At 46.8% G+C, this 25,845-nt stretch overlaps 2 protein-coding genes across 2 annotated transcripts in view; both read right to left on the bottom strand.

The window, feature by feature from the left end:
* MYO7A (myosin VIIA) overlaps positions 1-10,146 on the bottom strand; it is a 171,620-nt gene extending 161,474 nt beyond the window's left edge. Inside the window, exon 1 of the mRNA XM_077926921.1 lies at positions 9,920-10,146. The gene's annotated coding sequence lies outside the window, so the exon portion shown is untranslated. The remainder of the gene's footprint in view (positions 1-9,919) is intronic.
* A 4,997-nt stretch (positions 10,147-15,143) lies between these two features.
* Positions 15,144-25,845, bottom strand: part of CAPN5 (calpain 5) — an 85,833-nt gene continuing 75,131 nt past the window's right edge. The window contains exons 8-13 of the mRNA XM_028725898.2: positions 24,573-24,768; positions 21,795-21,917; positions 20,871-21,067; positions 19,300-19,421; positions 18,892-19,028; positions 15,144-18,102 (exon numbers count right to left, since the gene is read on the bottom strand). Coding sequence (XP_028581731.1) covers positions 17,920-18,102; positions 18,892-19,028; positions 19,300-19,421; positions 20,871-21,067; positions 21,795-21,917; positions 24,573-24,768 — 958 coding nt within the window. The 3' untranslated portion in view covers positions 15,144-17,919. The remainder of the gene's footprint in view (positions 18,103-18,891; positions 19,029-19,299; positions 19,422-20,870; positions 21,068-21,794; positions 21,918-24,572; positions 24,769-25,845) is intronic.

The following is a 25,845-nucleotide window of genomic DNA, read 5'->3' as shown; positions in this document are numbered from 1 at the left end:
AACCTGAAGCACCACTTTAGCTAATGGGGCCTCCTGCTGCTGCCATGCCGCCGGAGCCTGATTTCTGTTCTTATCCTGAAGCAAAGTTCTTAACCTGAAGCACTATTTCTGGGTTAGCGGAGTCTGTAACCTGAAGCGTATGTAACCCGAGGTACCGCTGTATTTAAAAATGGGGTATCAGAGTTTTTAGGGACTAACCAGGTTGGGATAGCTGGGATAGCAGGCTTGTTGGTTTTTGAATGTCTTAGGTAGATTTTTCAATTTTGTTGTTCTGTATGGGACAATGACAATAAAGATATCGTATCGTATCGAAATTCACCACCCCAAGATGTATGTTGGCCTGGAGAACTTTCAGAGGTTTGTCTTCTGGGGAATCTATGCAGCAGAACCTCTCTCTGGCTCCCAGCCGGTAACAACTACCAACAACGAGAAAAAGGAACTCTTAAAGAAGTTATCAAACCTCTCCATTCTGAAGGAAATCAGCCCTGAGTGCTCACTGGAAGGACAGATCCTGAAGCTGAGGCTCCAAGACTTTGGCCACCTCATGAGAAGAGAAGACTCCCTGGAAAAGACCCTGATGTTGGGAAAGATGGAGGGCACAAGGAGAAGGGGACGACAGAGGATGAGATGGTTGGACAGTGTTCTCGAAGCTACCAGCATGAGTTTGACCAAACTGCGGGAGGCAGTGGAAGACAGGAGGGCCTGGCGTGCTCTGGTCCAGGGAGTCACGAAGAGTCGGACACGACTAAACAACTAAACAACAACAACAACAACAAAGAAGTGATATTTCTTTCCCCTTCAAGGGGCTACAATGGAACACAGAGAGCTGCCTTACATTGAGTTCCAGTGCAGACAGACAAGGGTTTAAAATACTAAACCACTAGATATTTGCTCCCTCTCATAGGCGCCGACTCCATGGGGCCTGAGGGGGCCCGAGCCCCTTCAAAAATTTTATTGGGGGGGCTCTGCCCCCCCAATAATTAAAAAAAATATCGCGCGCCTTGGCTCCCTTGTCGCGCGCCTTGGCTCCCGCGGCCGGCGAGGGGAGCCCGGGCCGCGCGCAGCTGCTGCTGCCGCCTCTCCTGGGGGCGCCGCCTCCCTGGGCGGGAACGCTGCGGGTGCGCGAGGGAGGAGGGCGGCCCCCGGGGGCTGGGAGAGCCGGGCTGCCGTGGCCGAGAGGGCTGCTCTGCCGGGCGCCGCTGACATAATTTAAGCAAATTATCGCGCGCCTTGGCTCCCGCGGCCGGCGAGGGGAGCCCGGGCCGCGCGCGGCTGCTGCTGCCGCCGCCGTTTGTGGTCATGGCGGAGCTGCCGCCTAGGGAGGAGGGGAGAGGGGGCTGGCGGGGGGGGGCAGGCGGTGAAGGGGGCTTGGCTGCGCTCTCTCTCTCTCTCTCTCGGGCTCTCTCTCTCTCTCTCTCTCTGGCTCTCGGGCTCTCTCTCTCTTGGGCTCTTCCCTCCCAGGGCTTGTGGGCATCTGCTCTGAGACGAAGATGGAGGTGACTTCCCTTAAAGGTCATGGAATCATAGAGGTGGAAGGGACCCAAAGTTCATCCAGTCCAACCCCCAGCAATTCAGGACTCACAGCTAAAGCATCCCTGGCAGATGCCCCCCCGACCTCTCCCTAAAAGCCCCTTCCCCTGTCTGACTGCTCTCACCACCAGAAAGGCCTTCCTAATGTTTTGTGGGAATCTCATTAAGCCTACAGAGCTATATATGCAAATGGATCTACTTATTCTTTCCCTTGAAGATACATTGATTCGTTTGTTACTGTGGTTTCGATCAATACTTTCCAAAGATCTTTACATTTGTCCATGCATGATCTTTGTCTGAAAGCTCATGGGTTGCAGGAGTTGTCATAGGAGTTTATATTTTTGTCCTTCCAACTGTTATGGAAATTACGGGGGGGGGGGGGGGACATCTTTAAAGTTGTTAAATGTTGCAAATATTATGCCTGAATGTACCCTTTCAACTTGACAGCTCAGGGAAGTTACCTAGATAAAATCCTGTAACACAATGTATCAGCCTTAATCATTTTGCAGATGTTAAGGAGGGGGCAGAGCCTGCAGCCACCATCCCTTTCCGGTGGGGAGGGGGCAGAGGAAAGACAGGAAGCTTTTCCCTGCAGAGTTAGACCCCTTGGCTGCGTGGCCCTCGGGTCCCTTCAAACTCCTGGGCGTTTTGCTGGTGGGGGGCTGTGTGGGGGCCTGGGCGATGTCAGAAGAGGAAGCTTGCAGGCCTGGTTGTCTGTTGGGGGCAGCAGGAAGAGGCGGAGGGCAGGATGTGCAGCCCCTGCCTGGCTTTCCTGTGGGACCAAGGAAGCGGCTGGGGGGGGGGGGGGACTTGGCCGCTGGCCTTTGTTGCGGAGGCGGCAGTGTGGGAACGCCAGTCCCAAGGGCAGCCTCTGGGGTCTGGGTGCTGCTGCCTGTCTCCTGCCATGGACTTGGCGGGGGGGGGGCTGTGCTATTGGGCTGGCAGAGACTTAACGGGGGCTGCCTCTCCCAGCCAAAGCTGACCCACAAAATTGCAACCCAGTGTGTGTGTTTGTGTGTGGGGGGAACCAGCCTGCACAGGGTAAGCCCCGATGGGGCTCCTGGGCTCCTTCTGATGCATGAAAATTGGAGGTTGTCCTTTACAGCTCAGCTCCCCAAGGGGCTCAAAGCCTCCCAAGTCCATTATCAGTTGGAGACGAATGAGTGGAAGCTGGAAGAAAGGGGGAATCTTTATTTTTCTGTTGAAACAGAGCCCTCCTTCCCACTGACATTTGCAAGGAGGGGAGGACCCCAAACAAAGGTGTGCAGCAGCTTTGAAAGACTTTTCCGGCTCAACATCAGGAAGAGCTTTCTGACAATAAGAGCTGTTCAGACGGTCTCTGCTCCCTGGGAGAGGCTAGGTGGCCATCTGTCAGGGATGCTTGAGCTAAGATTCCTGCATTGCAGGGGGCTGGACTAGATGACCTTGGGGTCCCTTCTGTCTCTATGATTCTATGATTAGCATAATACAAGCATCTCAGGAAGAGGCATCTACCAACAGAAATCCAAGAGTGTGGCTTCTCTCCTGTCTGTCAAGGGACCTGCAGATGCTGATTGCCTTACTTGGCCAGTTCCTTAGGACTGGTACATACAGTCATACCTCAGGTTACAGATGCTTCAGCTTAAGCATTTTCAGGTTATGGATGCACTGAAGTACCGGAATGGGTTACTTCCAGGTTTCGGCACTTGTGCATGAGCAGAAGCGCTAAATCACAACCTGTGTGTGCGCAGACGCAGCAATGTGAGTTGCGAACACTGCGGGTTGCGAACGTGCCTCCCACATGGATCACGTTCGCAACCCGAGCGTCCACTGTACCTTGGTTCTCGAACAGAATGCGTTCCGGGAGTCCATTCGACTCCCGGAACCATTTGAAAACCAGAGTGCGGCTTCTGCCAGAGGAGCCCCCTGCAGCCAATCGGAAGCCGCACCGGATGTTCGCCCTCCAAAAATCATTTGAAAACCAGAACACTCACTTCCGGGTTTCGATTGTTCAGAAGCCGATTTGTTTGGGAGCCAAGGTGCTCGGCTTCTCAGGTACAACCGAACCTGAGTCCTTGGGGGCGCCGCCTCCCCGGGCGGGAACGCTGCGGGTGCACGAGGGAGGAGGGCAGCCCCCGGGGGCTGGGAGAGCCAGGCTGCCGTGGCCGAGAGGGCTGCTCTGCCGGGCGCCGCTGACATTGGAACTTAGAAAACTTCCCGGGGCAGGACCCCGGTATGGGCCCCCCCAATATTTTTTATAAGTCGGCGCCCCTGCTCCCTCTCCCGTTTTAATAAAAGCTGGGGATCCGGGCCAACTAATATTCCAAATGGGTAGAGGCTGGCATGGCTTCAGTCAGGGCAAAACCTGCCCAACAGGGCCATATGGCAACCCCAAACTGTCTTGTCATATCAAGTATCTGTTGCAGACATCTGGGAATTTGGGGACAATCCCTTGGAGAAGTGTGTTCGAATTCTGAGTCAGCTAGAGGTAGAGGGGTGAACTGCCCTGGGATAAATCCTACAAATAAATAGGGATGGAGGAGAAATTTAGCTAGCTTTAAAAGGTGAACCTTCCTAATTTGAGAACCAAAACACATTAACAACAACAACAACAACAACAACAACAACAACAACAACAACAACAACACCCTACCCATCTGGCTGGGTGGCTCACAGCACACTCATCTGAATTTTGTAATGCAGTTTTCCAGTCCTGGTGCTACATATGAAAATGCATATACTAGCTACATGTTGTGTGTAAAAATGGAAAGGTGAGTGGAAATAGCAAAGAAAGGTGCATTATATGAGGGGACATTGCTTTGAAAAAAAAAAGTGCAGATCAGGCAAAATTGCACGCAAAAATTTGTATATCAGGAGCACTTTGCTCTAAAGTGCTGGTGAATTATCACAAGGGCTTTTTAAAAGGGAAATCTCAGAATGGTGTGGAGAACTTAAACAGCCTCGGTCCAGAATATCTGAAGGTACGTCTCTCGCATCGTTCTACCTGGAAACTGAGGTCCAGCTCCGAGGGCCTTCTGGCAGTTCCCTCACTGCAAGAAGTGAGGTTACAGGGAAACAGGCAGAGGGCCTTCTCAGTAGTGGCACCCACCCTGTGGAATGCCCTCCCATCAGATGTCAAAGAGAACAACGACTAGCAGACTTTTAGGAGACATCTGAAGGCAGCCCTGTTTAGGGAAGCTTTTAATGTTTGATGCATTAGTGTATTTTGATATTTTGTTGGGGGCCACCCAGAGTGGCTGGGGAGGCCCAGCCAGATGGGCAGGATATAAATAATAAATTATTATTATTATTAAGAACTGATGGGTTGTGTATTTTTGTGATTATATACTGTAAACCACCTGGTGATCCTCAGATGAAGGGCAACGTAGAAATGTTTATTAATAAATAAACTTATATATAAGCATATAAATAAACATTTATGGTTTGGAGCTGAAGATAAGTAAAAGTTGCAGTGCTATCTATAGCATGCTTACTCAGAAGTTAGTCCCAATGAACCAAATGTGCCTTTCACCCTAGCAGATATGCTGAGCATTGCAGCCTTACCTTAATGATGTTCATGGAAGGAAAGTTCCTGCAAAAGTCCCCTACTATTATTGTTCAGGTTCAGGTTTAAATATCTTTTCCATTGGTGCAAAAGACTCCATGATCACCAGCACCTGAGACCTACCACTTTCCCCTTGAAATTCCCACCTCCCACTTTTAGCACACCGCTAAACTTCCAGACACAGACGCAGGTGGTGATGTGGGTTAAATCACAGGGCCTAGGACTTGCCGATCAGAAGGTCAGCGGTTCGAATCCCCACAACGGGGTGAGCTCCCGTTGCTCGGTCCCTGCTCCTGCCAACCTAGTAGTTCGAAAGCACGTCAAAGTGCAAGTAGATAAATAGGTACCGCTCCGGCGGGAAGGTAAACAGTGTTTCCGTGCGCTGCTCTAGTTCGCCAGAAGTGGCTTAGTCATTCTGGCCACATGACCCGGAAGCTGTACGCCGGCTCCCTCGGCCAATATAGCGAGATGAGCGCCGCAGCCCCAGAGTCGGCCATGACTGGACCTGATGGTCAGGGGTCCCTTTACCTTTACCTTTAAACTTCCAGACGAGGCATGTCCCTTTGCAAACACACTGGTATCCCACTGGGGAACTGGTTTTGGAGGGAACTGGTATCCTCCTGGGGAAGTGGTTTTTGGGGGGGAACGCAGAGAAAAGAGGAAGGGATAATTGCCGCTCTGCTGCAAGTCACTTCCCGGTCCGAGATACTTTGTACTTAAGCCAGGCATGTCCAAAGTCCGTTTCAGGGGCCTAATCTGGCCCGCCGGATGTTTTAATCCGGCCCCCAGGCAGCATACGTCCTGGGGTAAAATCCTAGAAAAAGCCCAACAACTTTGGGGTTAACTCCTAAAAAAGCTCAAGAACTTTGGGGTAAAAATGTATTAAAAAACCCCCAAACTCAACGACTTTAATCTTAAAAAGCTTGGGCACCCCCTGAGTTAAGCCATCGGAGTAATGTTATAGGCAACTGCATTGCAATGTGTAGTTTGCCCCTGATGTCATGCACTAAACAGAATCTGTAAAGACGCACGTTCGACAGGTATAGGGGGCAGAATGTCTGTATTTACAGGCCGTCTGCCCTGTATTATCCAGGAGGATGTCGGTTCTCGTGGCTTCCACTGGGGCAAAACAAAAGCTCTGCATTCCTCCCAGCAAATGGATTCTGCCGTCTTCTAGTTTGGAAGTTGTCCTGACCTGATTAAAAGCAGATGCACCGAAAACGCCAGGATCCCGTGCCGTCCTTGCAAAGTTGTTGTGTTAAATGCTTGGGTAGATACAATGGGTTTCTCTCTCCAGCTGTCCTGAGAATCTATTCTTTTCTTTCCTTCCTTCCTTTCCTTCCTCCTTTCCTTCCTTCCTTTCTTTCCTCCCCTCCTCTCCTCCTTTCCTCCTTCCTTCCTTTCTTTCCTTCCTTCCTTCCTTCCTTCCTTCCTTTCCTTTCTCCTTTCCTTTCCTTTCTTTCCTTCCTCCTTTCCTTTCCTTCCTTTCTTTCCACCCCTCCTCTCCTCCTTTCCTCCTTCCTTCCTTCCTTTCTTTTCTTTCTTTCTTGGCAAGTGAACCCAAGCTCTGGGTTTATTTCAAGGCCCTCTTGCAGGAGACCCAAAACTGTACCATTCGCCAGCATGCCAGGCGATACACGCAGCCACCACCCAATGCATGTAAGTAAATTGTGGTGGACGCCTGTCGGCTACTGAAGGCTGCTAACCAGCGCAGTTAGAGGCAGTGATGCTTCCGCAAACCCATTGCTGGAAACAACAGAGGGGAGAGTTGCTCCTGTGCTCAAATCCAGGTATCTGGTCTACCCCTTTGAGAGCAGGATGCTGGCCCAGGTGGGCCAGTGGTGTGATCCAGCAAGCTCTTCTTACGTTCTTTGTGGAAATGCCTTTTTGGTATAGTGACTCTTTCTCGGCCCCCTGTTTTGTATACCACCCTTTCATTTCTGCACCAGGCATTCTTTTCAAACTGTTTCGTTTGAGGCTGCTAAATTAGATCAGCTTCTTTGTGTTGTTTTATATCAGGGGTCAGCAAACTTTTTCAGATGGGGGCCAGTCCACTGTCCCTCAGACCATGTGAGGGGCTGGACTATATTTTGAAGGGGGGGAAAGGAACAAATTCCTATGCCCCACAAATAACCCAGAGATGCATTTTAAATAAAAACACACATTCTACTCATGTAAAAACACACTGATTCCTGGACCGTCTGCAGGCCGGATTTAGAAGGCGATTGGGCCGGATCTGGCCCCCAGGCCTTAGTTGGCCTACCCATGTTTCATAGATTTGTTTTCTGTAATGATTGAGAAGACGATTGTTATTTACCGTATTTTTTGCTCTATAAGACTCACTTTTTCCCTCCTAAAAAGTAAGGGGAAATGTGTGTGCGTCTTATGGAGCGAATGCAGGCTGCGCAGCTATCCCAGAAGCCAGAACAGCAAGAGGGATTGCTGCTTTCGCTGCGCAGCGATCCCTCTTGCTGTTCTGGCTTCTGAGATTCAGAATATTTTTTTTCTTGTTTTCCTCCTCCAAAAACTAGGTGCGTCTTGTGGTCTGGTGCGTCTTACAGAGCGAAAAATACGGTAAGTGTTCTCAATATTGTTGTTTTTTAATTGTTCTATGTTCTTCTTTTGATAAGAACGTAAAAACAGGCTTGCTTAAGCGGGCCGGTAGCCCATCCAGTCCAGGATCCTGTCCTCACTCTAACCAGCTAGATGCCTGTGGGAAAACAGCAAGCAGCATCTGAGCACAAGAGCCGTCCCTCCCTCCCTGTGGTTTCCAGCAACTGCTATTCAGAAGCATTGCTGCGAAGGAAGAGGAATAACCACCATGACTAGTAGCCACTGGCGGCACTTTCCTCCATGAATCTGTCTCTTTCCTCTTTTAAATCCATCCTTTGATGGCAGAGTATAGCCAATGTATCTAGGAGGCCTCAATAGTGCAATCTTCATGCAAGAGATGCGGGTGGCACTGTGGTCTAAACCACTGAGCCTTTTGGGCATGCCGATTAGAAGGTCGGAGGTTCGAATCCCCGTAACAAAGTGAGCTCCCATTGCTCTGTCCCGGCTCCTGCCAACCTAGCAATCTGAAAGCACGCCAGTGCAAGTAGATAAATAGGTACCACTGTGGCAGGAAGGTAAACAGCGTTTCCATGCACTCTGGTTTCCATCATGGTGTTTCATTGCGCCAGAAGCGGTTTAGTCCCGCTGGCCACATGACCCGGAAAGCTGTCTGTGGGCAAATGCCAGCTCCCTCGGCCTGAAAGCAACATGAGCGCCGCACCCCATAGTTGCCTTTACCTTTACCATTCATGCATTTGTCTAATCCTCTTTTGAAGCCATCCAAATTGATGGCCATCACTGCCTCTTGTGATATCTTGTGAGCCACACTGGCTACAGTTTTGTGGGGAGATGGCAGACAAAGAAACATGGCAATACTGCTGCCTGATCCCTTCTACTCTGTCTGAACACTAAAAAAACCTAGGTATCTAGCAGTAGATCACCACCAGATCACCGCCCAATCTCAGCTTGAAGATCTTCAGCCCTCCCGGGTAACAGTTCCCATTATCAAAGTGCTTTCAAAAGGGTTCTCCCAATTTGTTCGAAATCTACCCTTGCATGACATAAACACATTGATCTAGGCTTGTGGGGCAAAGAGAACACAGTTGTGTGTTGTTGTTGTTGTTGTTGTTGTTTTGTGTGTGTCTTTTTGCAGGCTAGTGAGGAAGGGAGCGTTTGCAGTTGCAACAATTCAAAGGCAGCCTAAAACGTTCTGCAAGATCTCGAGTCCCAGCCAACATCGAACACCATGGAACGCAAATCTACAGCAACAACAGACTGGGCACTTTTTTGTTCCTAACCCAACCTCGGGGGCCAGCTCAGTGTCTCAAACAACCCAGTTATTGTTTGTGGCATCAATTTTATGGATGTTGATGAAGCAGTGTGAGATTTAAGAGGTAAATCTGGCACCTGGGGTGGGAGGGAGAGAATTTAGTGAAGATGGTCGGATGCTTCTCACAATCAAGAAGCTGTGGCCCGCCTTCTCCTTCAGCAACTTTGCAAGCGGGAATGGAATGTCTAATCGCTTAATTGGTTAACCAATTGAAATAAATTGCCGTGCAACCCTACACGCCTTTTCAAAATAAAGCCTCGTTGAGTTCCATGGGGAAGGCCTATGTATAGGATTGCAGCCGTAATCAATGAAAAAGGCGTCTCTGATTAACCAAGAAGCAGACATGTTTTATTAAATCCCCCCAAAAGTGGACGGCAAGGACGATTTTAGAAGTTTTCCTTTCCCATCAAACAGGAGGCAATGCCTTTTTTGACGCTTATGGGCAATGCATCACTTTAAAAACAATGTACGCATCTTGCTTCAGAACTGCTGCTTTCACCTGTATGCAAATCTGGTGGTTATACGACTCAATTGATTAACTAAAACTCATTTGATCACTCAGCTACAATGTATTTAATTGAGCCACAACTCTAATTACAAGAGGTTGTTGTTTTTTTTGGAGGATGGGGGTTTTGCCTCTTAGATCAGGGAAGGCAACGGTAAAACATCTCCCTGTTTGACCACAGAAATCTCTCTTTTGCTTTTCTTCTTATCTGTTTGCTGATTGGGATAGACTCCCGAAAGTGACTGTCTCACCCACCCTACATACACATGAAGGCAACAACAACCCACAAAGAGAAACAACCGTAACACTCAGCCCATCTGTGGGAACAAGAGAAAGCCTGCAATGAAATCTCAGCAGCTCTAAGAGGCTTTTGAGAAAATCCCCATGAATTAAAATGGAAATCCAGACGAACTGTACTGGCCAGCTCTAGACTTGGGTCTGCTTGCTAGCAGCTTACCTTAGTGGCGCATGGAAACTTCCTCTCCGAGTCCACAGCCGGTGGGCATCTCTTGAAAGAAACCCAAAGTCCAGTTCTCAGCGAGATCTCGGTGCAAGCAGAGTTCAGTTCAGATGGCGAATGAGTGCATCGCCTGGCTGTCAGTTTTCCCTTCTCCACCAGCTCTCTCTCCTTCCTTCCCATTCGCTCGCTGTCAAGAGCTGCTTTGCACAGTACCTGACTCACTCCAACAGCCTCCCATTCATGCACACTGATCCGTCTTAGCCAGGAGGAGGGGCTGAGCAGAGAGAGATTACCGAACGAGACAAGAAAGGGGGCAGGAGGTGCACTCGCAAGTGCCGTTTCCATGACCCAACTTCTTTCGGGAAAAGTATGGAAGTGAGAGCTGGACCATAAAGAAGGCTGATCGCCAAAGAATTGATGCTTTGGAATTATGGTGCTGGAGGAGACTCTTGAGAGTCCCATGGACTGCAAGAAGATCAAACCTCTCCATTCTGAAGGAAATCAGCCCTGAGTGCTCACTGGAAAGACAGATCCTGAAGCTGAGGCTCCAATACTTTGGCCACCTCATGAGAAGAGAAGACTCCCTGGAAAAGACCCTGATGTTGGGAAAGATGGAGGGCACAAGGAGAAGGGGATGACAGAGGACGAGATGATTGGACAGTGTTCTCAAAGCTACCAGCATGAGTTTGACCAAACTGCGGGAGGCAGTGGAAGACAGGAGTGCCTGGCGTGCTCTGGTCCATGGGGTCACAAAGAGTCGGACACGACTAAACAACTAAACAACAACAAAAGCTGGGTGCCAACTTTTGCAAAGCCTGCTCCTTCTCACGTCTTGGCAGTTTTGGACGACTAGGTTTCCTGGTTCCGTAGCTGAGCCCAGCAGGACTCCTGGGTCCTTCCCAATGGTGTGGCTGATCTCCCAACAGGTGCTGCTGGAGGTGCTGAGAGGAGGGAAAGCCCACTTGTGAGCATGTGATTAGGATCAGGCCAAAGGGCTATCCAGCTCAGAGTCCTGGTCTCGCAGTGGCCAGACAGAGGCTCATTGGAAACTCATTGGGCAGGGCCCGATTTGAAACAACTGCATTCACATTGTATTAAATCCACATTTTGGGATTACTAGAACCCCCTCAACTTCCCTCCCCTGATTCCTTTGTGTTATCTTAATTTATGCATGTCAATAAAGTCTCCATCTCTGATTACCTCCAAATTTAAACATTCTCCACAATCTTACAAGTGTTTTAAAAATCCTGCTAATGTATTAACTTCTTTACAATGCTATTGTACATATGCAATAAACACTGTCCAATTTTTTAAATATATATTTGATGTCATTTCTAAGTTTCCTACTTAATTTGGCCATTTCAGCATACTCCATTAATTTGATTTGCCAATCTTCTTTCGTGGGGACTTGTTCTTCATTCCGGTGTTAGGCTAGCAATATCCATGCGGCCAAGAACAGATTCTTATATTCTTTAGGTATCTTATCCATTCCTGTAGTACCTAATAAAAAAGCTTCTGGTTTTTTGACAAAGGTCATTTTAAACATTTTTCTCAATTCATTATAGATCATTTCCCAGAAACTTTTAATAACCTTGCATTGCCACCACATATGATAAAATGCACTTTCTGCTTCTCTACGCTTCCAACACTTGTTTTCTCTTGTTTTATACATTTTTGCCAATTTAACCGGTGTTAAATACCATCTATACATCATTTTCATGTAGCTCTCTTTAAGTGACGTACAGGCCGTGACTTTTATATTAATCTTCCATAATCTTCCCCAACCTGTCATCTGAATATTATGTCCCACGTTTTTTGCCCACTTTATCATAACACATTTGACCTCTTCATCCTTGGTTTCCCATTCCAACAATATATTATGCATTTCTGATAATAATTTAATATCACTTTCTATTATTTCTCTCTGAAAATTTGAAGTTTCAAGTTTAAATCCTTTCTTTTTTCATTCTTAAGTACTTCATTTAATTGAAAATATTGTAACCAATCTGTTACTTTTCCTTTTACTTCTTTAAATTCTCTGAAAATCTTTAAATGAAGCGAGGTACCAAACTTTGTACGATGAAAGATAACCTGTGGAGCTTTGTGTATTCAGCAAATATAATGTCTCTGCATCTTAAAAAGCAGAGACATCACCTTGCCAACAAAGGTCCGTCTAGTTAAAGCCATGGTTTTCCCAGTAGTGATGTATGGAAGTGAGAGCTGGACCACAAAGAAGCATGATCGCCAAAGAATTGATGCTTTTGAATTATGGTGCTGGAGGAGACTCTTGAGAGTCCCATGGACTGCAAGAAGATCAAACCTCTCCATTCTGAAGGAAATCACTGGAAGGTGATATGTCATGCAGGTCATCGTCTGTAAAATTTTATTTTCAGTTTTCAGTTTATGAAACAATTCTATATTCTCCCACCATGCTGATGAAGAATTCTATGAAACAGGAGTCAAAATCCGGACTCTCTGTTCAGTGTTGGACATTGTTGTTGTTTAGTCGTTTAGTCGTGTCCGACTCTTCGTGACCCCATGGACCAGAGCACGCCAAGCACTCCTGTCTTCCACTGCCTCCCACAGTTTGGTCAAACTCATGCTGGTAGCTTCAAGAACACTGTCCAACCATCTCGTCCTCTGTCGTCCGCTTCTCCTTGTGCCCTCCATCTTTCCCAACATCAGGGTCTTTTCCAGGGAGTCTTCTCTTCTCATGAGGTGGCCAAATTATTGGAGCCTCAGCTTCAGGATCTGTCCTTCCAGTGAGCACTCCGGGCTGATTTCCTTCAGAATGTTGGTAGCCAGTCATTGGAAAGGAAATTATATCCCAACAAAAGGGGAATGGTTAATTAAACTATGTGACTACCTGGAGTTATCAAAATTGACGGATTTAATAAGGCAGAAACCCCAAACTATAATACAGAAACAATGGGAATGCTTAAATGAATATTTAAACAAGCAGGGCTCAAATACGAATGTTTGGTTGTGCTTAGACTAACCTTGTGGAGAATATAGAGAACATAAAGATTTGACGGATTATGAAAGAACCTAAGGAAGGCAAATGACTGAAGAACAGATGTAAAGGCAAGCAAGATAACTAAGAGACGTGCGGTGAATGCAGCGAAAGACTTTTATAATATTTTAACTAGGATTTATATATTGTAATGTTTGAAGCATAAATTTGGTAATATTGGTTATGAAAAGTATTTTTCTTTCTTTCTTTCTTTTTTAGTCTGCACTTTGGAAAACATGTACATAAATGTGTTTACAGTGTCATGTATTGTTCTTTGTTTCTTTTTCTTTTCTTGAAAAGTTTTTAAAATTAAAATAAAATTAAGACTTTTCAGCTGCTGTTAGATCTGCATTCGGACAAGGAGGAAGGACAATGTTGGGCTCAGACCAAAGCGACGGGTGAATGCTAAACAAAAACAGAACCATCTCCTCTCAGGAAGCAATATTCCAAGCACAATAGCTCCACAGTGTGGGCGGAAGTGAGAGAAACTACTAATTGTGATTGACTGCAAGGGTTGGGCTCGTTAACCATTTTTAAATTATGACTTTTATTCTTGCCGAGAAGAAAGAGAGCATGGTTGCTGTTACAGGTGTTTGAAGCCCACCTCCGAATCCCTGGAAATGCAGAGAGGAGTTTCCTGTTGCTTTGCAAACAGCGCTGTATATATTGGACAAACAGGCCAAACCCTACTATGCCAAAGGATAAATGGACACAAATCTGACATCGGGAATCACAAGACAGAGAAGCCAGTAGGAGAACACCTCAATCTCCCAGGACATTCAATACAGGATCTCAAAGCAGCTGTCTTATTACAAAAGAATTTCAGGAATAGACTTGAAAGAGAAGTTGTTGAATTACAACTTATCACTAAACTGAAAACTATGGAGAGACCTGGTCTGGATAGAGATATTAGATTCTTGTCTCATTACATATGCGAAAGCAGGGGTCAGCAAACTTTTTCAGCAGGGGGCGGGTCCACTGTCCTTCAGACCTTGTGGGGGGCTGGACTATATTTTGAAGGGAAAAAATGAGCGAATTCCTATGCCCCACAAATAACCTAGAGATGCATTTTAAATAAAAGCACACATTCTAATCATGCAAAAAACCAGGCAGGCCAAACAAATAACTCAGAAATGTATTTTAAATAAAAGGGCACATTCTACTCATGTAAAAACAGGCTGATTCCTGGACTGTCTGTGGATTTAGAAGGTGATTGGGCCAGATCTGGGCCCCAGCCTTAGTTTGCCTAAAGTAAAGGGACCCCTGACCATTAGGTCCAGTCGAGGCCAACTCTGGGGTTGCGGCGCTCATCTTGCTTTATTGGCCGAGGGAGCCGGCGTACAGCTTCCGGGTCATGTGGCCAGCATGACTAAGCCGCTTCTGGTGAACCAGAGCAGCGCACGGAAACGCCGTTTACCTTCCCGCCGGAGCGGTACCTATTTATCTACTTGCACTTTGACGTGCTTTCGAACTGCTAGGTTGGCAGGAGCAGGGACCGAGCAACGGGAGCTCACCCCGTTGCAGGGATTCAAACCGCCGACCTTCTGATCTGCAAGTGCTAGGCTCTGTGGTTTAACCCACAGCGCCACCCGCGTCCCTTAGTTTGCCTACTCATGTGCTAAAGCTATTTTTGGTCATCTGCCTACTATCCCTTGCTTTTTCCTGTAGGACTAATTGCTGTCGTTAACAGTCGTCAACAGGTTTACCATACCCATTGAGTCAATCACCCATCTCCTACTACCCTCCTGAGAAAAACCCCACCCCACCCTCCCACTATATATAAGGGTCTGGTGACTTCTGTTTCAGTGTATCTGAAGAAGTGTGCATGCACACGAAAGCTTATACCCAGAACAAACTTAGTTGGTCTCTAAGGTGCTACTGTACATTTTTTATTTTTTTATTTCGACTGTGTCAGACCAACACAGCTATCTACATGAACCTCGTGCTGTAAAGTTGAGGGGGTGATTTTAGCTCAGCCCTATTCACACATCCATCACGAAACACCCTTCTCGTGTGCGTGTGAAAATGATGTGCAAATGCAACACTTTGGAGAAAGCATGGAGGGGAAGGAAGGCAGGAAGGAAGGAAGGAAGGAAGGAAGGAAGGAAGGAAGGAAGGAAGGAAGGAAGGAAGGAAGGAAGAAAGAAAGAAAGAAAGAAAGAAAGAAAGAAAGAAAGAAAGAAAGAAAGAAAGAAAGAAAAATAAAACTCAAAGTCAAGTAATTTATTGATAAGACTCAGCCATTTTTTGGCTTTTAATTGCAAATCTCATACAGCCAGTCAATTTCAACATTTTCTAAAATTGCGACTTCTCAATAATACATTTCCTCAGTTTGCATTCATACACGTCACGGGGCATTTATTGGATAAAGTGCGAGTGATAAGACTTCATAAAGGTACAAAAAACAACTGATGGAACCAGCAGGCCTTAAATCAGAAACATCACCTATGGATCACAAGCCCAATGCTGATTGTCAATTCCCTCTCTGAAAACAATCTCAGTTTTACTAAGAAACAGCAATTTCCAAGTACCAAAAGCCCAACTCTTATGTCCCTAAAGAATGGGCAGAAACAGCGAAGGAAGTTTTGGCTAGAATAATAAACATTTGAGCTGTTCTTTTTATTTAAAAACAAACAAACCCCAAAGTAAACATCCGAAGGTATTTTTGGTCCCAATAAACAGATTAAATTGAAAGCCCTATTGATGTTATGGCTTATTTCTTGTGGGTAATATTCCCATCACACACACAAACACACCACCCTGAAATGCACAAGTTGGAATTAAATCTGTGGCTGAACTCTCCAAATGGAATTCCCTCCCATTTCAATGCACAAACACACTTTGCTAATGCTCTCCAAAATGATCACCTTTTTTAAAAAATCAAACCTTCCTTGCATATAGAAAACTAGCAAGCAGAACATCAGGGAGATAGCGACCTTCTTGCTCACGAGGCTAGTTTTCTACAAGCAAGGAGTGTCTCTTATATGGGAAATACATGGCAGATGTGATCCCTCTACTGCCCTGTTTTTGCTGCATGTACAATGCCATCTAAAAACAGCAGGCACCTTCCATATGGTTGCAGTATGCGAGAGCAAGGGTGCATAGGAACATGGGAAGGTCTATCAGTATTGTCAACACTGACTTGGCAGCTAATCTCCAGGGCTTCAGGCAGGGATATTTCTCAGCCCTGCCTGGGAACTGAACCCGAGACCTTCCGCATGCAGAGAAGATGCTCTAACCACTGAGCCATACCACCACTTGCTATGGTAACTGTAAATGGTAATGGAAGTTCAACGCTTGTTGGAAGTCACGTGCAAGTCGCCCAAGTCACTGGGTGTCTCCGCACCTTGTAGTAGCGACTTACGTAGTTCCAACTATGCATTGTGTGAAATACCGTATTTTTCGCCCCATAGGGTGCACCGGCCCATAGGGCGCATCTGGTTTTTGGGGGGGGCGGGGAATAAAGATAAAAAAATTATTTCCCCCCCAGGCAGGGGAAGCCCGAGCCCCAGGCTTCGGGATGCAGGCAGCTCTCCGCAAGCCTTGGGAGACCGGCACGACTTCCCGCCAGGCTCCCATTGCTTGCGGAGAGAGGCCCGAAGCCCGGGGCGCGCTCTGCTGCGCTCCCCGGGTTTCGGGATGCAGGCTGCTATCCGCAAGCCTTGGGAGCCCAGCGGGAACTCCTGCGGGCTCCCAAGGCTTGCAGATAGCTTCCTGAAGCCTAGAGAGCAAGAGGGGTCGGTGCGCACCCCTTTCAGCGAAAGCCTGCATTCGCCCCATAGGTCGCACACACATTTCCCCTTCATTTTTGGAGGGGGGAAAGTGCGTCCTAGAGGGCGAAAAATACGGTACTTTCTTTTGACTGGCCTGAATCTCTTTACATCCATCTTCATCGAATTGTCCCCAAGTTAAAAGAGAGGAAGAAAAACTTCGCCCCATCCACTTTCTCCAGACTGTGCATTTTATACGAAAACTTTCCACTCCTCTCCCACATAGAGACATTTCAACAGATCTTGCATATCCAGACCATTGTATATTCCCTTTATGAGACCCACCTTTGCCTTTTTGCTCAGAATTTTCCAGGAAATGGCGATGCTTATGTAGCCGCGCAGCTGAAATCCTGAACCAATCCTGCAACCTCTGGCAATCACGGAATCCCTGGCCAAATATTCGCCTCTCATTTTGTGCAATTGCATTCTGGGTTTTTGCTAGTCAATGGGTGCGACGGACATGAGCCACTAAAAGCTCCACCGTTCTGCTACAGGAAATATGGCATTCTGAGATTTCAGTTGGCTTCGCCCACACGTTGGCACCCATGAGGTCTAGAACCTTGATCTCTTTAGGAGAAATCTAAATCAGAGGCGCAGCAATTTCTGTCCTCAGTACAAGGCTTCCCAGACTTTTATCGGCCAGCCACAAAATCACAGCACAGATGCAAGTCCTGGGCAGAGAATTTGCCTGCCCCAACTTGTGCACGGAGGGAGCATCGAAGCGACAAATTCCTGGTGTTTCTTCCTGAGCATCCTTCAAGTGAGGCCTCGTCTCCTCCCTGCCTTTTCCCACTTTTGGGGACAGCACCCTTGGGGATATGGGAATTAAGAAATGAGCCCTTCGCCCAGGTTGGCAATATGTGGTTTTCCCCCCCAGGCTGGGTACAAAGCCCACCCCCAGCCACGCATGTGCGCATGAGAGACAGATTTCTCTGTGTAAACATACAGCCCCGAGTGGGACTCCTTTATACTGCCCAGAGCTGGCAGTAAAATTACGCCCGGGATTTGTATTTGAAAACACTTTCCCCCCCACTTCTTGAAAAGGCACCGTTGTATAAAAATCAAAACGAAACGAAACAAAACCGAACACGCTGGTCCCCTTTTAAAAGTGAAGGCATGCACAGTACATGATGCAGGTACGGATATAGATAAACGTATATGCTGCATATTGCGAGATCGGATGTACAGATGGCACGAAGGGAACCGTTCTTCTTTTAGATGTTAGTCAGGACGTTGCTGGTGAGCAACTGCACCTTGAGGGTCCCCGGAAGCTCGTTGACACGTTTGCTGCCTTTGTCCTCCAGGTGGAGGATGTGCATCGACAGGAGGTTGTTGGGGTCACCTGCAAGGCTCACCTGGCCCAGAAAGGTGTCGCTGATAAGGTTATGGTCCCAGACCTGGAGGGAGAGAAGCAGAAGTTGGTGGACCATCGGAGAAGGAACGCACCCACAGACCAGGGCTGTGTGCATCCATGGTGGACCTAGCAGACCTCGACCAACGACCTCGAAATCTAAAAAACTAAGCATCTAGTCCTCATGATTGAAGAGAAAAGCTGCACATGGTTAAAGGTAAAGGTAAAGGGACCCCTGACCTTCAGGTCCAGTCGTGGCCAACTCTGGGGTTGCGGCGCTCATCTCGCTTTACTGGCCGAGGGAGCCGGCATCCAGCTTCTGGGTCATGTGGCCAGCATGACTGAGCCGCTTCTGGTGAACCAGAGCAGTGCACGGAAACGCCGTTTACCTTCCCGCTGGAGCGGTACCTATTTATCTACTTGCACTTTGACATGCTTTCGAACTGCTAGGTTGGCAGGAGCTGGGACTGAGCAACGGGAGCTCACCCCGTCGCGGGGATTCGAACCACCGACCTTCTGATCGGCAAGCCCTAGGCTCTGTGGTTTAACCCACAGCACCACCCACGTCCCTGCACATGGTTAGGCTGCGATAAAAAGAACAGCCTTCTTAGCCCGCAGCAGAAGCTGAAAGAACTACGGTAGCCTAGGAAAGCAATGTTTTCGAGAAGGAAGAGTGTGGGGAGAGTGATGAAAATTAAAGGTTTAGGAATCTGGATTCATTCCGTGGCTCATCGCCACTTCTGCGGAATCGTGCCACAGATGAACAGCCTTGGCTGCAGCTTCACGTGGACGTGCCTGCTATAGTACTATGATCCTTTGATAAAGGAAACCTCACCTGAATGACAATGGGCTGCCCTGGCTTCTTCCGGTAGAACAGGCCTTTCACATCAAACTCTGGCGTCACGGTGCTTTTCACCACCGGCGAACGGATCTTCTCGCCTTCACATTTAATGATCACGTAGGGGTCCGCGCCTGAATTAAAATAACAACATAGGATGCTGAAGCAACGAGGCCGGTCCATCAGCAGCCCAAAGCTCCCCTTCTCTTTTGAAGCAACTCTCCCCCTCTCATAGCTGTCAACGTTTCCCTTTTTTCGAGGGAGATTCCCTTATTCTGAATAGGATTCCTCGCAAGAAAAGGGAAAAGTTGGCAGCTGTGCCCCCTCTCCTCGTCCTCCCCCTGCAGATTTTGGGCGTGTCGCGTGGGCATGGTTGGAAATGGGGGTGGGATCGGGGCCCTGTACCTTCTTGCGAATCCTGGTTCTTCAGCCCGGAAGCCGAGACGACGTGGACTTGCGACACCATCTGCGGGTAGCCACACATTCCGCTCCAACAGGTGTGCGGGGGCTCATCCAGGGTCAGCTCCCTACAGGGTGGATAAAAATCAATGATTTTTTAGAAAGAAAAATCAATAAAATCGATTTTTAAAAAATGTAAATCAGATTTTTTTAAATTTAAATCGGATTTTTATTTTTTATTTTTAAATTTTTTATTGCATTTTCAAATACAAAGTCAGAAATGTAAAGTACATCAAGAAAAAAGAAAGAAATAAAAAGAATAGAAGAAAAAATCCAACTTTCAAGGACATTTTTCCATTACCAACCGGGCTTCCCCACGACTCCCTCATCCTGCGTTCCTTTCAGTAAACATATCAGCAAATTATTACCTTGTTTCATACCTTACTTGTATCTTTCTGGATTTTTAAAATAAAATGCTTTTGGAGGGAAAATTCTTTCTAAAGATAGTTTTCTACTTAAGTTACATTATAGGCTATTCATCAGGAAATAAGGGTTTGTTTAAAGTTTTTCATGTGTGCCAAAATTCAGTCTAAGTATTCTTTTTGAAAAAAAATGTTTAACCACATCAGTTAACAAACATGGATACATATGCTATAATGTTATTGTTTTAGTTAAATAAACTGTTTAAATTGTTATTGAGGAAATGATTCTTTTTCTCCTTGAAACCAAGCACAGCAGAAAAGTTGTCCAAATAGAAGCAACAATTTCATAATTGCCTGTCTTTGTGTTTCTAACAGTATAACCAAATCAGTAATTTCCGATAAAACCCTAAAAACTACTCTGAAAATGTATTATTCCAAAAACGAAAACTTTCATCTGGTTGTAAATATTAAGATTATACCAGGAGGAACGGGTCTTTCTATAAAAAAATATATGATTTAAATCAAGTATTACTGACTAGGGATTTAAATCAAGCCTGAAAATTTATTATTCCAAAAACGAAACCTTCAACTGGTTGTAAATATTAATATTATAAAAAAAATAATGATTTAAATCAAGCCTGAAAATTTATTATTCCAAAAACGAAACCTTCATCTGGTTGTAAATATTAAGATGATAAAAAAGAATGATTTAAATCAAGTCTGAAAATTTATTATTCCAAAAACAAAACCTTCATCTGGTTGTAAATATTAAGATTATAAAAAAAGAAGAAGATTTAAATCAAGTCTTACTGACTAGTGATTTAAATTGATTTGATTTAAATCCACTTTCTGTAAAAATAATAATAATTAAATCAAGTCTTACTGACTGGTGATTTAAATCAAGTCTTACTGACTAGTGATTTAAATCGTGATTTAAATCGATTTGATTTAAATCAATTCCACCCTGGTTCCCTGCAAAGAGGAAGGAGGGGGAAGACACCTGAGAGATGTCAGTGACTTTGCCCCAGAACTCCAAGCATCCTCTATTATCAGAGTCCCACTAAGCGCTGGGTGGGCAGGCGGAAAGGTGCAAATATGGTCCCAGCCAGGATCAAAAGGCTACAGGAAGCCTCCGCTCCATGGAGAGCAGCTTACTGGCAATCAGAAGGCACATCTGTGAACACCCTGAGGAGGAACTCTCCCACGTGGCCGGCCTCGAAGGTGGTGGGGATGATGACGTAGCGCCCTTCCTTCAGGTCCGTCCTCAGGAAGACGATGCGGGAATTGATGTAGATGGAGCTGGCGACCTTGGGCTGCAGGGTGTGCATCCGGTAAGTCCGATTCAGCTCCACCTGGGCAGAATAAAGCACAAGAAAGAAGAGAAGAAGAAAAAGGGAGAGTGAAACTACGGAACTCACTGCCACATGAGGCAACCCAGGTGGCTTTAAAAGAGGACCTCATCTACCAATCAGCAGATAAGGTTAAAGAAGAATGGGAATGTCATAAAAATTATTTGATGAAATTTGGTCCCAGTAATAACGCTTGGCTGTGTCTAGTGTCTAGATAGAAGAATAATTTCATACCCCATGGTGGGGACAAATAATTAAACATACTGTAGTAGAATTGAAACCACAAAGAGTAGACGGAAGTCAACAAATCTGAACATATTGAACACTGCTTACTGTTGATCGATCAATATTTTTTATTTTTTAATAATTTTTCGGTTTTGCTGTTTCTTTTTCTTTTTTCCTTTCCTTTCCTCTCTCTCCCATCTTTTGTCGTTTATTCTTTGTGATGTTATTATATTTACCTATTTATATTTATCTGTGCTGAAACAAATGGAGCGGAATAGCATAACGACAACATAACTGGCGCAACTTAAGTTAGCCACGTAAAGTCACCGCAGAAGATAGTAAGAATAATGATGCAGTTTCTGCAGCAGAACCGCAGGAGAGTAGAAACAGTGTTGCGGGCAACGGACGTGGAGCAGAATAGAAAGCAATGCCTCCATGTGTCTCTAACGGTGAGAAGCAAGGATCAGAAACAGGCCAGCGGTTCACAGAAACACACACTGCTGACCTTATAGATGTCGAATCCGATCGCCAAATTCTCTCCCTTTCCCTCCTTCCGATTGGTCTGTTTGGGCTTCTGTTGGATGCAAATGAGCACTTCGTCTTCTGTTTTCTTCACGTCAAAAACGTACTGGGCAGGAAAAGGAAAGCAATGGAAAATGAGACGGGTTTAATGGGGGGGGGGCACTTGGTTGGCAACCTCCAAGCCAGGGTCTCTAGCGCCCACCGTTCTCTGGCTAAGAGGCTGAGCTACAAATCTGGGAATTCCCGGTTCGACGGAGGTTTAAGGCCATTTCCCCGTCTCTACCCGGCCTGAGCTCCGGAAAAGGGTTGTAGCTCAGTGGCAGGGCATTCGCTTGGCATGCAGAAGGTGCCAGGTTCAATCCCTGGGATCTCTAGGCATGGCTGGCATAGATCTCCGGCCTGAAACCCTGGAGAGAGCTGCTGCCAGCCTGTGTGGGTATCGTATTTTTCGCTCTCTAGGACGCACTTTTCCCCCTCCAAAAATTAAGGGGAAATGTGTGTGCGTCCTATAGAGCGAATGCAGGCTGCGCGGCTAAGCCCAAAGCCAGAACAGGGAGACGGAGCGCTGCGGAGAGCTCCGTCTCGCTGTTCTAGCTTGGGGATGGCTGCGCGGAAACAGTGGCGTAGCGTGGGGGGTGCAGGGGGGCCGGCCGCACCGGGCGCAACATCTGGGGTTAGGGCAAATCCACAGGTTAGGGGGCGCAAATCCACGGGTTAGGGGGTGCAAATTACTTGCCTTGCTGACAAGTGACAACCCACGCTACGCCACTGCGCGGAAAGCCTCTGCAGGGCAGCGGGGTGCTGCGCTCCAAAGGCTTCAGGGATCTTTGAGGCTGGGGGGGTGGGGAAGCAGCACTTCCCCCCACCGCCAGTCCCACAAGCTCGGGCGAATGCACCTCTGTTCTCCCCCTCCTATGGTCCGGTGCGTCCTATCGAGCGAAAAATACGGTAACTCTGAGCTAGATGTGCCAATGGTCTGATTCTGTATAAGCCAATGGTCTGATTCCTACGTTCTCACGTTCCTTGCTTAAGCTGGGCCCAGACTCTCAGTCCCAAGCATAGGCAAACTTGGCCTGCCAGATGTTTTGGGACTACAACTCCCTTCATCCCTAGCTAACAGGACCAGCGGGCAGGGATGATGGGAACTATAGTCCCAAAACAGCTGGAGGGCCGAGTTTGCCTATGCCTGCCCTGTACTTTCTAATAAGCTGTTAGAAGATTCCTGTTTCTCTCCCAGATTTGCGATTCCTAGGGTAGTTTCACAGCCAATCCGCCCTTCCAAAGGGACTCTGGGAACTGTAGCTCTGCGTTGGGAATAGGGGATTTCCAAACAACTCTCAGCACCATTCAATCAATCAATCAATCAATCAATCACTTTATTACGGTCATAGACCAGCGGTTTAAAAATAGCTAAAATACAAAATTATAAAAGCAAGATACAATCAATATAAAAGCAAGCCAGCATTAGAGCAGGGAAACCAGAATTGGTGACCAGCAGGTTGAAACAACTAGAATTATAAAATAAAATAAAAATATAGAATACTACATAATAATATACCCATGTGACTTCCCTCTCCCACTACCCATCATCTCTTAGTCTTAGAGTTCTTGTTTACATTGCATCTTATATAGCTCATCCTTCATGTTCTTAATATGGTTAATTTTTTGCAGGTTTTCCTCTACAAACTTAATCTATACAGATTGAGGTTGAATCCTGACAAGACAGAAGTACTGATTTGGGGAACAGGAGGTGGGCTGGTGTGGAGGACTCCCTGGTCCTGAATGGGGTAACTGTGCCCCTGAAGGACCAGGTGTGCAGCCTGGGAGTCATTTTGGACTCACAGCTGTCCATGGAGGTGCAGGTCAATTCTGTGTCCAGGGCAGCTGTTTACCAGCTCCATCTGGTACGCAGGATGAGACCCTCCCTGTCCGCAGACTGTCTTGCCAGAGTGGTGCATGCTCTGGTTATCTCTCGCTTGGACTACTGCAATGCGATCTACGTGGGGCTACCTTTGAAGGTGACCCGGAAACTACAACTAATCCAGAATGCGGCAGCTAGACTGGTGATTGGGAGCGGCCGCTGAGACCACATAACACCAGTCTTGAAAGACCTACATTGGCTCCCAGTACGTTTACAAGCACAATTCAAAGTGTTGGTGCTGACCTTGAAAGCCCTAAACGGCCTCGGTCCAGTATAGCTGAAGGAGCGTCTCCACCCCCATCATTCAGCCCGGACACTGAGGTCCAGCGCCGAGGGCCTTCTGGTGGTTCCCTCGCTACGAGAAGCCAAGTTACAGGGAACCAGGCAGAAGACCTTTTCAGTAGTGGCACCCGCCCTGTGGAACGCCCTCCCACCAGATGTCAAAGAGAACAACAACTACCAGACTTTTAGAAGACATCTGAAGGCAGCCCTGTTTAGGGAAGCTTTTAATGTTTAATAGGTTATTGTATTTTAGTGTTTTGTTGGAAGCTGCCCAGAGTGGCTGGGGAAGCCCAGCCAGATGGGCGGGGTATAAATAATAATTTATTATTATTATTATTATTATTATTATTATTATTATTATTATTATTATACATACCAATGTGAGCTGCGGAAGAACCTGCCGCCTTCTTTGCCCTTTGCAACCAGCTCAGTGCCAGCTTTCCCAGGTTTTCGATTCCAGTTGCTGACAGCAGAAGGTGGTCTCAGTGGCAGAGACACGCATTGCCCCCATGGGAACACCTTGTTCCCCCCCTCACCTGCCGCTCACTGCTGCCTCACCTGTGGATTCTGCAGGAAGGTGTCCCTGTTGTTGACGCAGCCCCCGCAGCGGTTCTTCAAGGGGTCTTCGTGCTTGGTCCAGGCCCCCCGCAAGACCACCTCCTCCCAGGTCTTATGGATGCTCAGATACGACGTGTTGATGAGGCGGCACTTGATGATGTCGGTGAAGTACCTGCAGAAGTCTTCAAACGTCATCCTGCGGTGGGGAAGAGTTCGAATCTCGACTCAGGACCGCAATACCTCAAGCACAGCCTCTTTCCATAGGAACCTACCCAGACCCTGACATCATCTTCTGAGGCCCTCCTTCGTGTGCCTCCTCCTCGAGAGGTCCAGAGGGTGGCAATGTGAGAACAGGGCCTTCTCTGCAGTGGCTCCCCGTCTGTGGAATTCTCTCCCCAGGGAGGTTCGCCTGTTGCCTCCATTACACGCCTTTAGGCACCAGGCAAAAACGTTCCTTTTAAACCAGGCCTTTGGTTGATGTGATTGACATCCTATGCCCTTTCAAAATTTGGGTGTTGTTGTGGTTTTTTTGAGGGGGGTTATTGGGTTGTTGTTTTTATTTTCATTAGGTATTTTGTGGTTTTATATCTTGATTTTATTCCGTGAAGCGCCCTGAGACCCCCGGGTATAGGGCGGTATATAAATTCAATCAACAATAAGTAAGTAAAGAGTTCGAATCTTGACTCAAAGCCTGGCCAGAAGCTGCGCCTTGGTTTTTGAACATTTCGGAAGTCAAACAGACTTCCGGAACGGATTAAGTTTGGCGCTTTTGTTTTTGCTATTTATTTTGCGTTTTTTGTTTTTGAGGTTTTTTCGGTTAATTTGTTTTTGTGACTGTGTGGAACCCAGTTCAGCTACTGATTGATTGATTGCGTGACTGGATAAAAGCCCCCCATTCAAACAACGACTATCATCAGTGAGGGTATGAAAAATATTGAATTTTAATTTTCATCATCTACAGTACTGTCTTGTTTATTTTATAGTACAGTACATTGATTATTGCTTTCATTTTATGGATCAATGGTCTAGTTAGATAGTAAATTTCATGTGAAATTGTTGTTTTAGGGGTTGTTTTCAAAAGTCTGAAATGGATTGATCCGTTTTGCATTACTTTCTATGGGAAAGCGTGCCTTGGTTATGGAACGCTTTGGTTTTGGAACGGACTTCCAGAACTGATTAAGTTTGAGAACCAAGGTACCACTGTTCCCATTGCTAAATCACAGAGCCCTCCTGCACTCAGGTAAACTTTTTATAGGCAACTGGTTGGCCACTG

Source organism: Podarcis muralis, chromosome 4, assembly GCF_964188315.1.
Source record: "Podarcis muralis chromosome 4, rPodMur119.hap1.1, whole genome shotgun sequence".
Taxonomy (NCBI): Eukaryota; Metazoa; Chordata; class Lepidosauria; order Squamata; family Lacertidae; genus Podarcis; species Podarcis muralis.
Note: the sequence above shows the minus strand (reverse complement) of the source record. Positions and strands in the feature narration are given on the sequence as shown.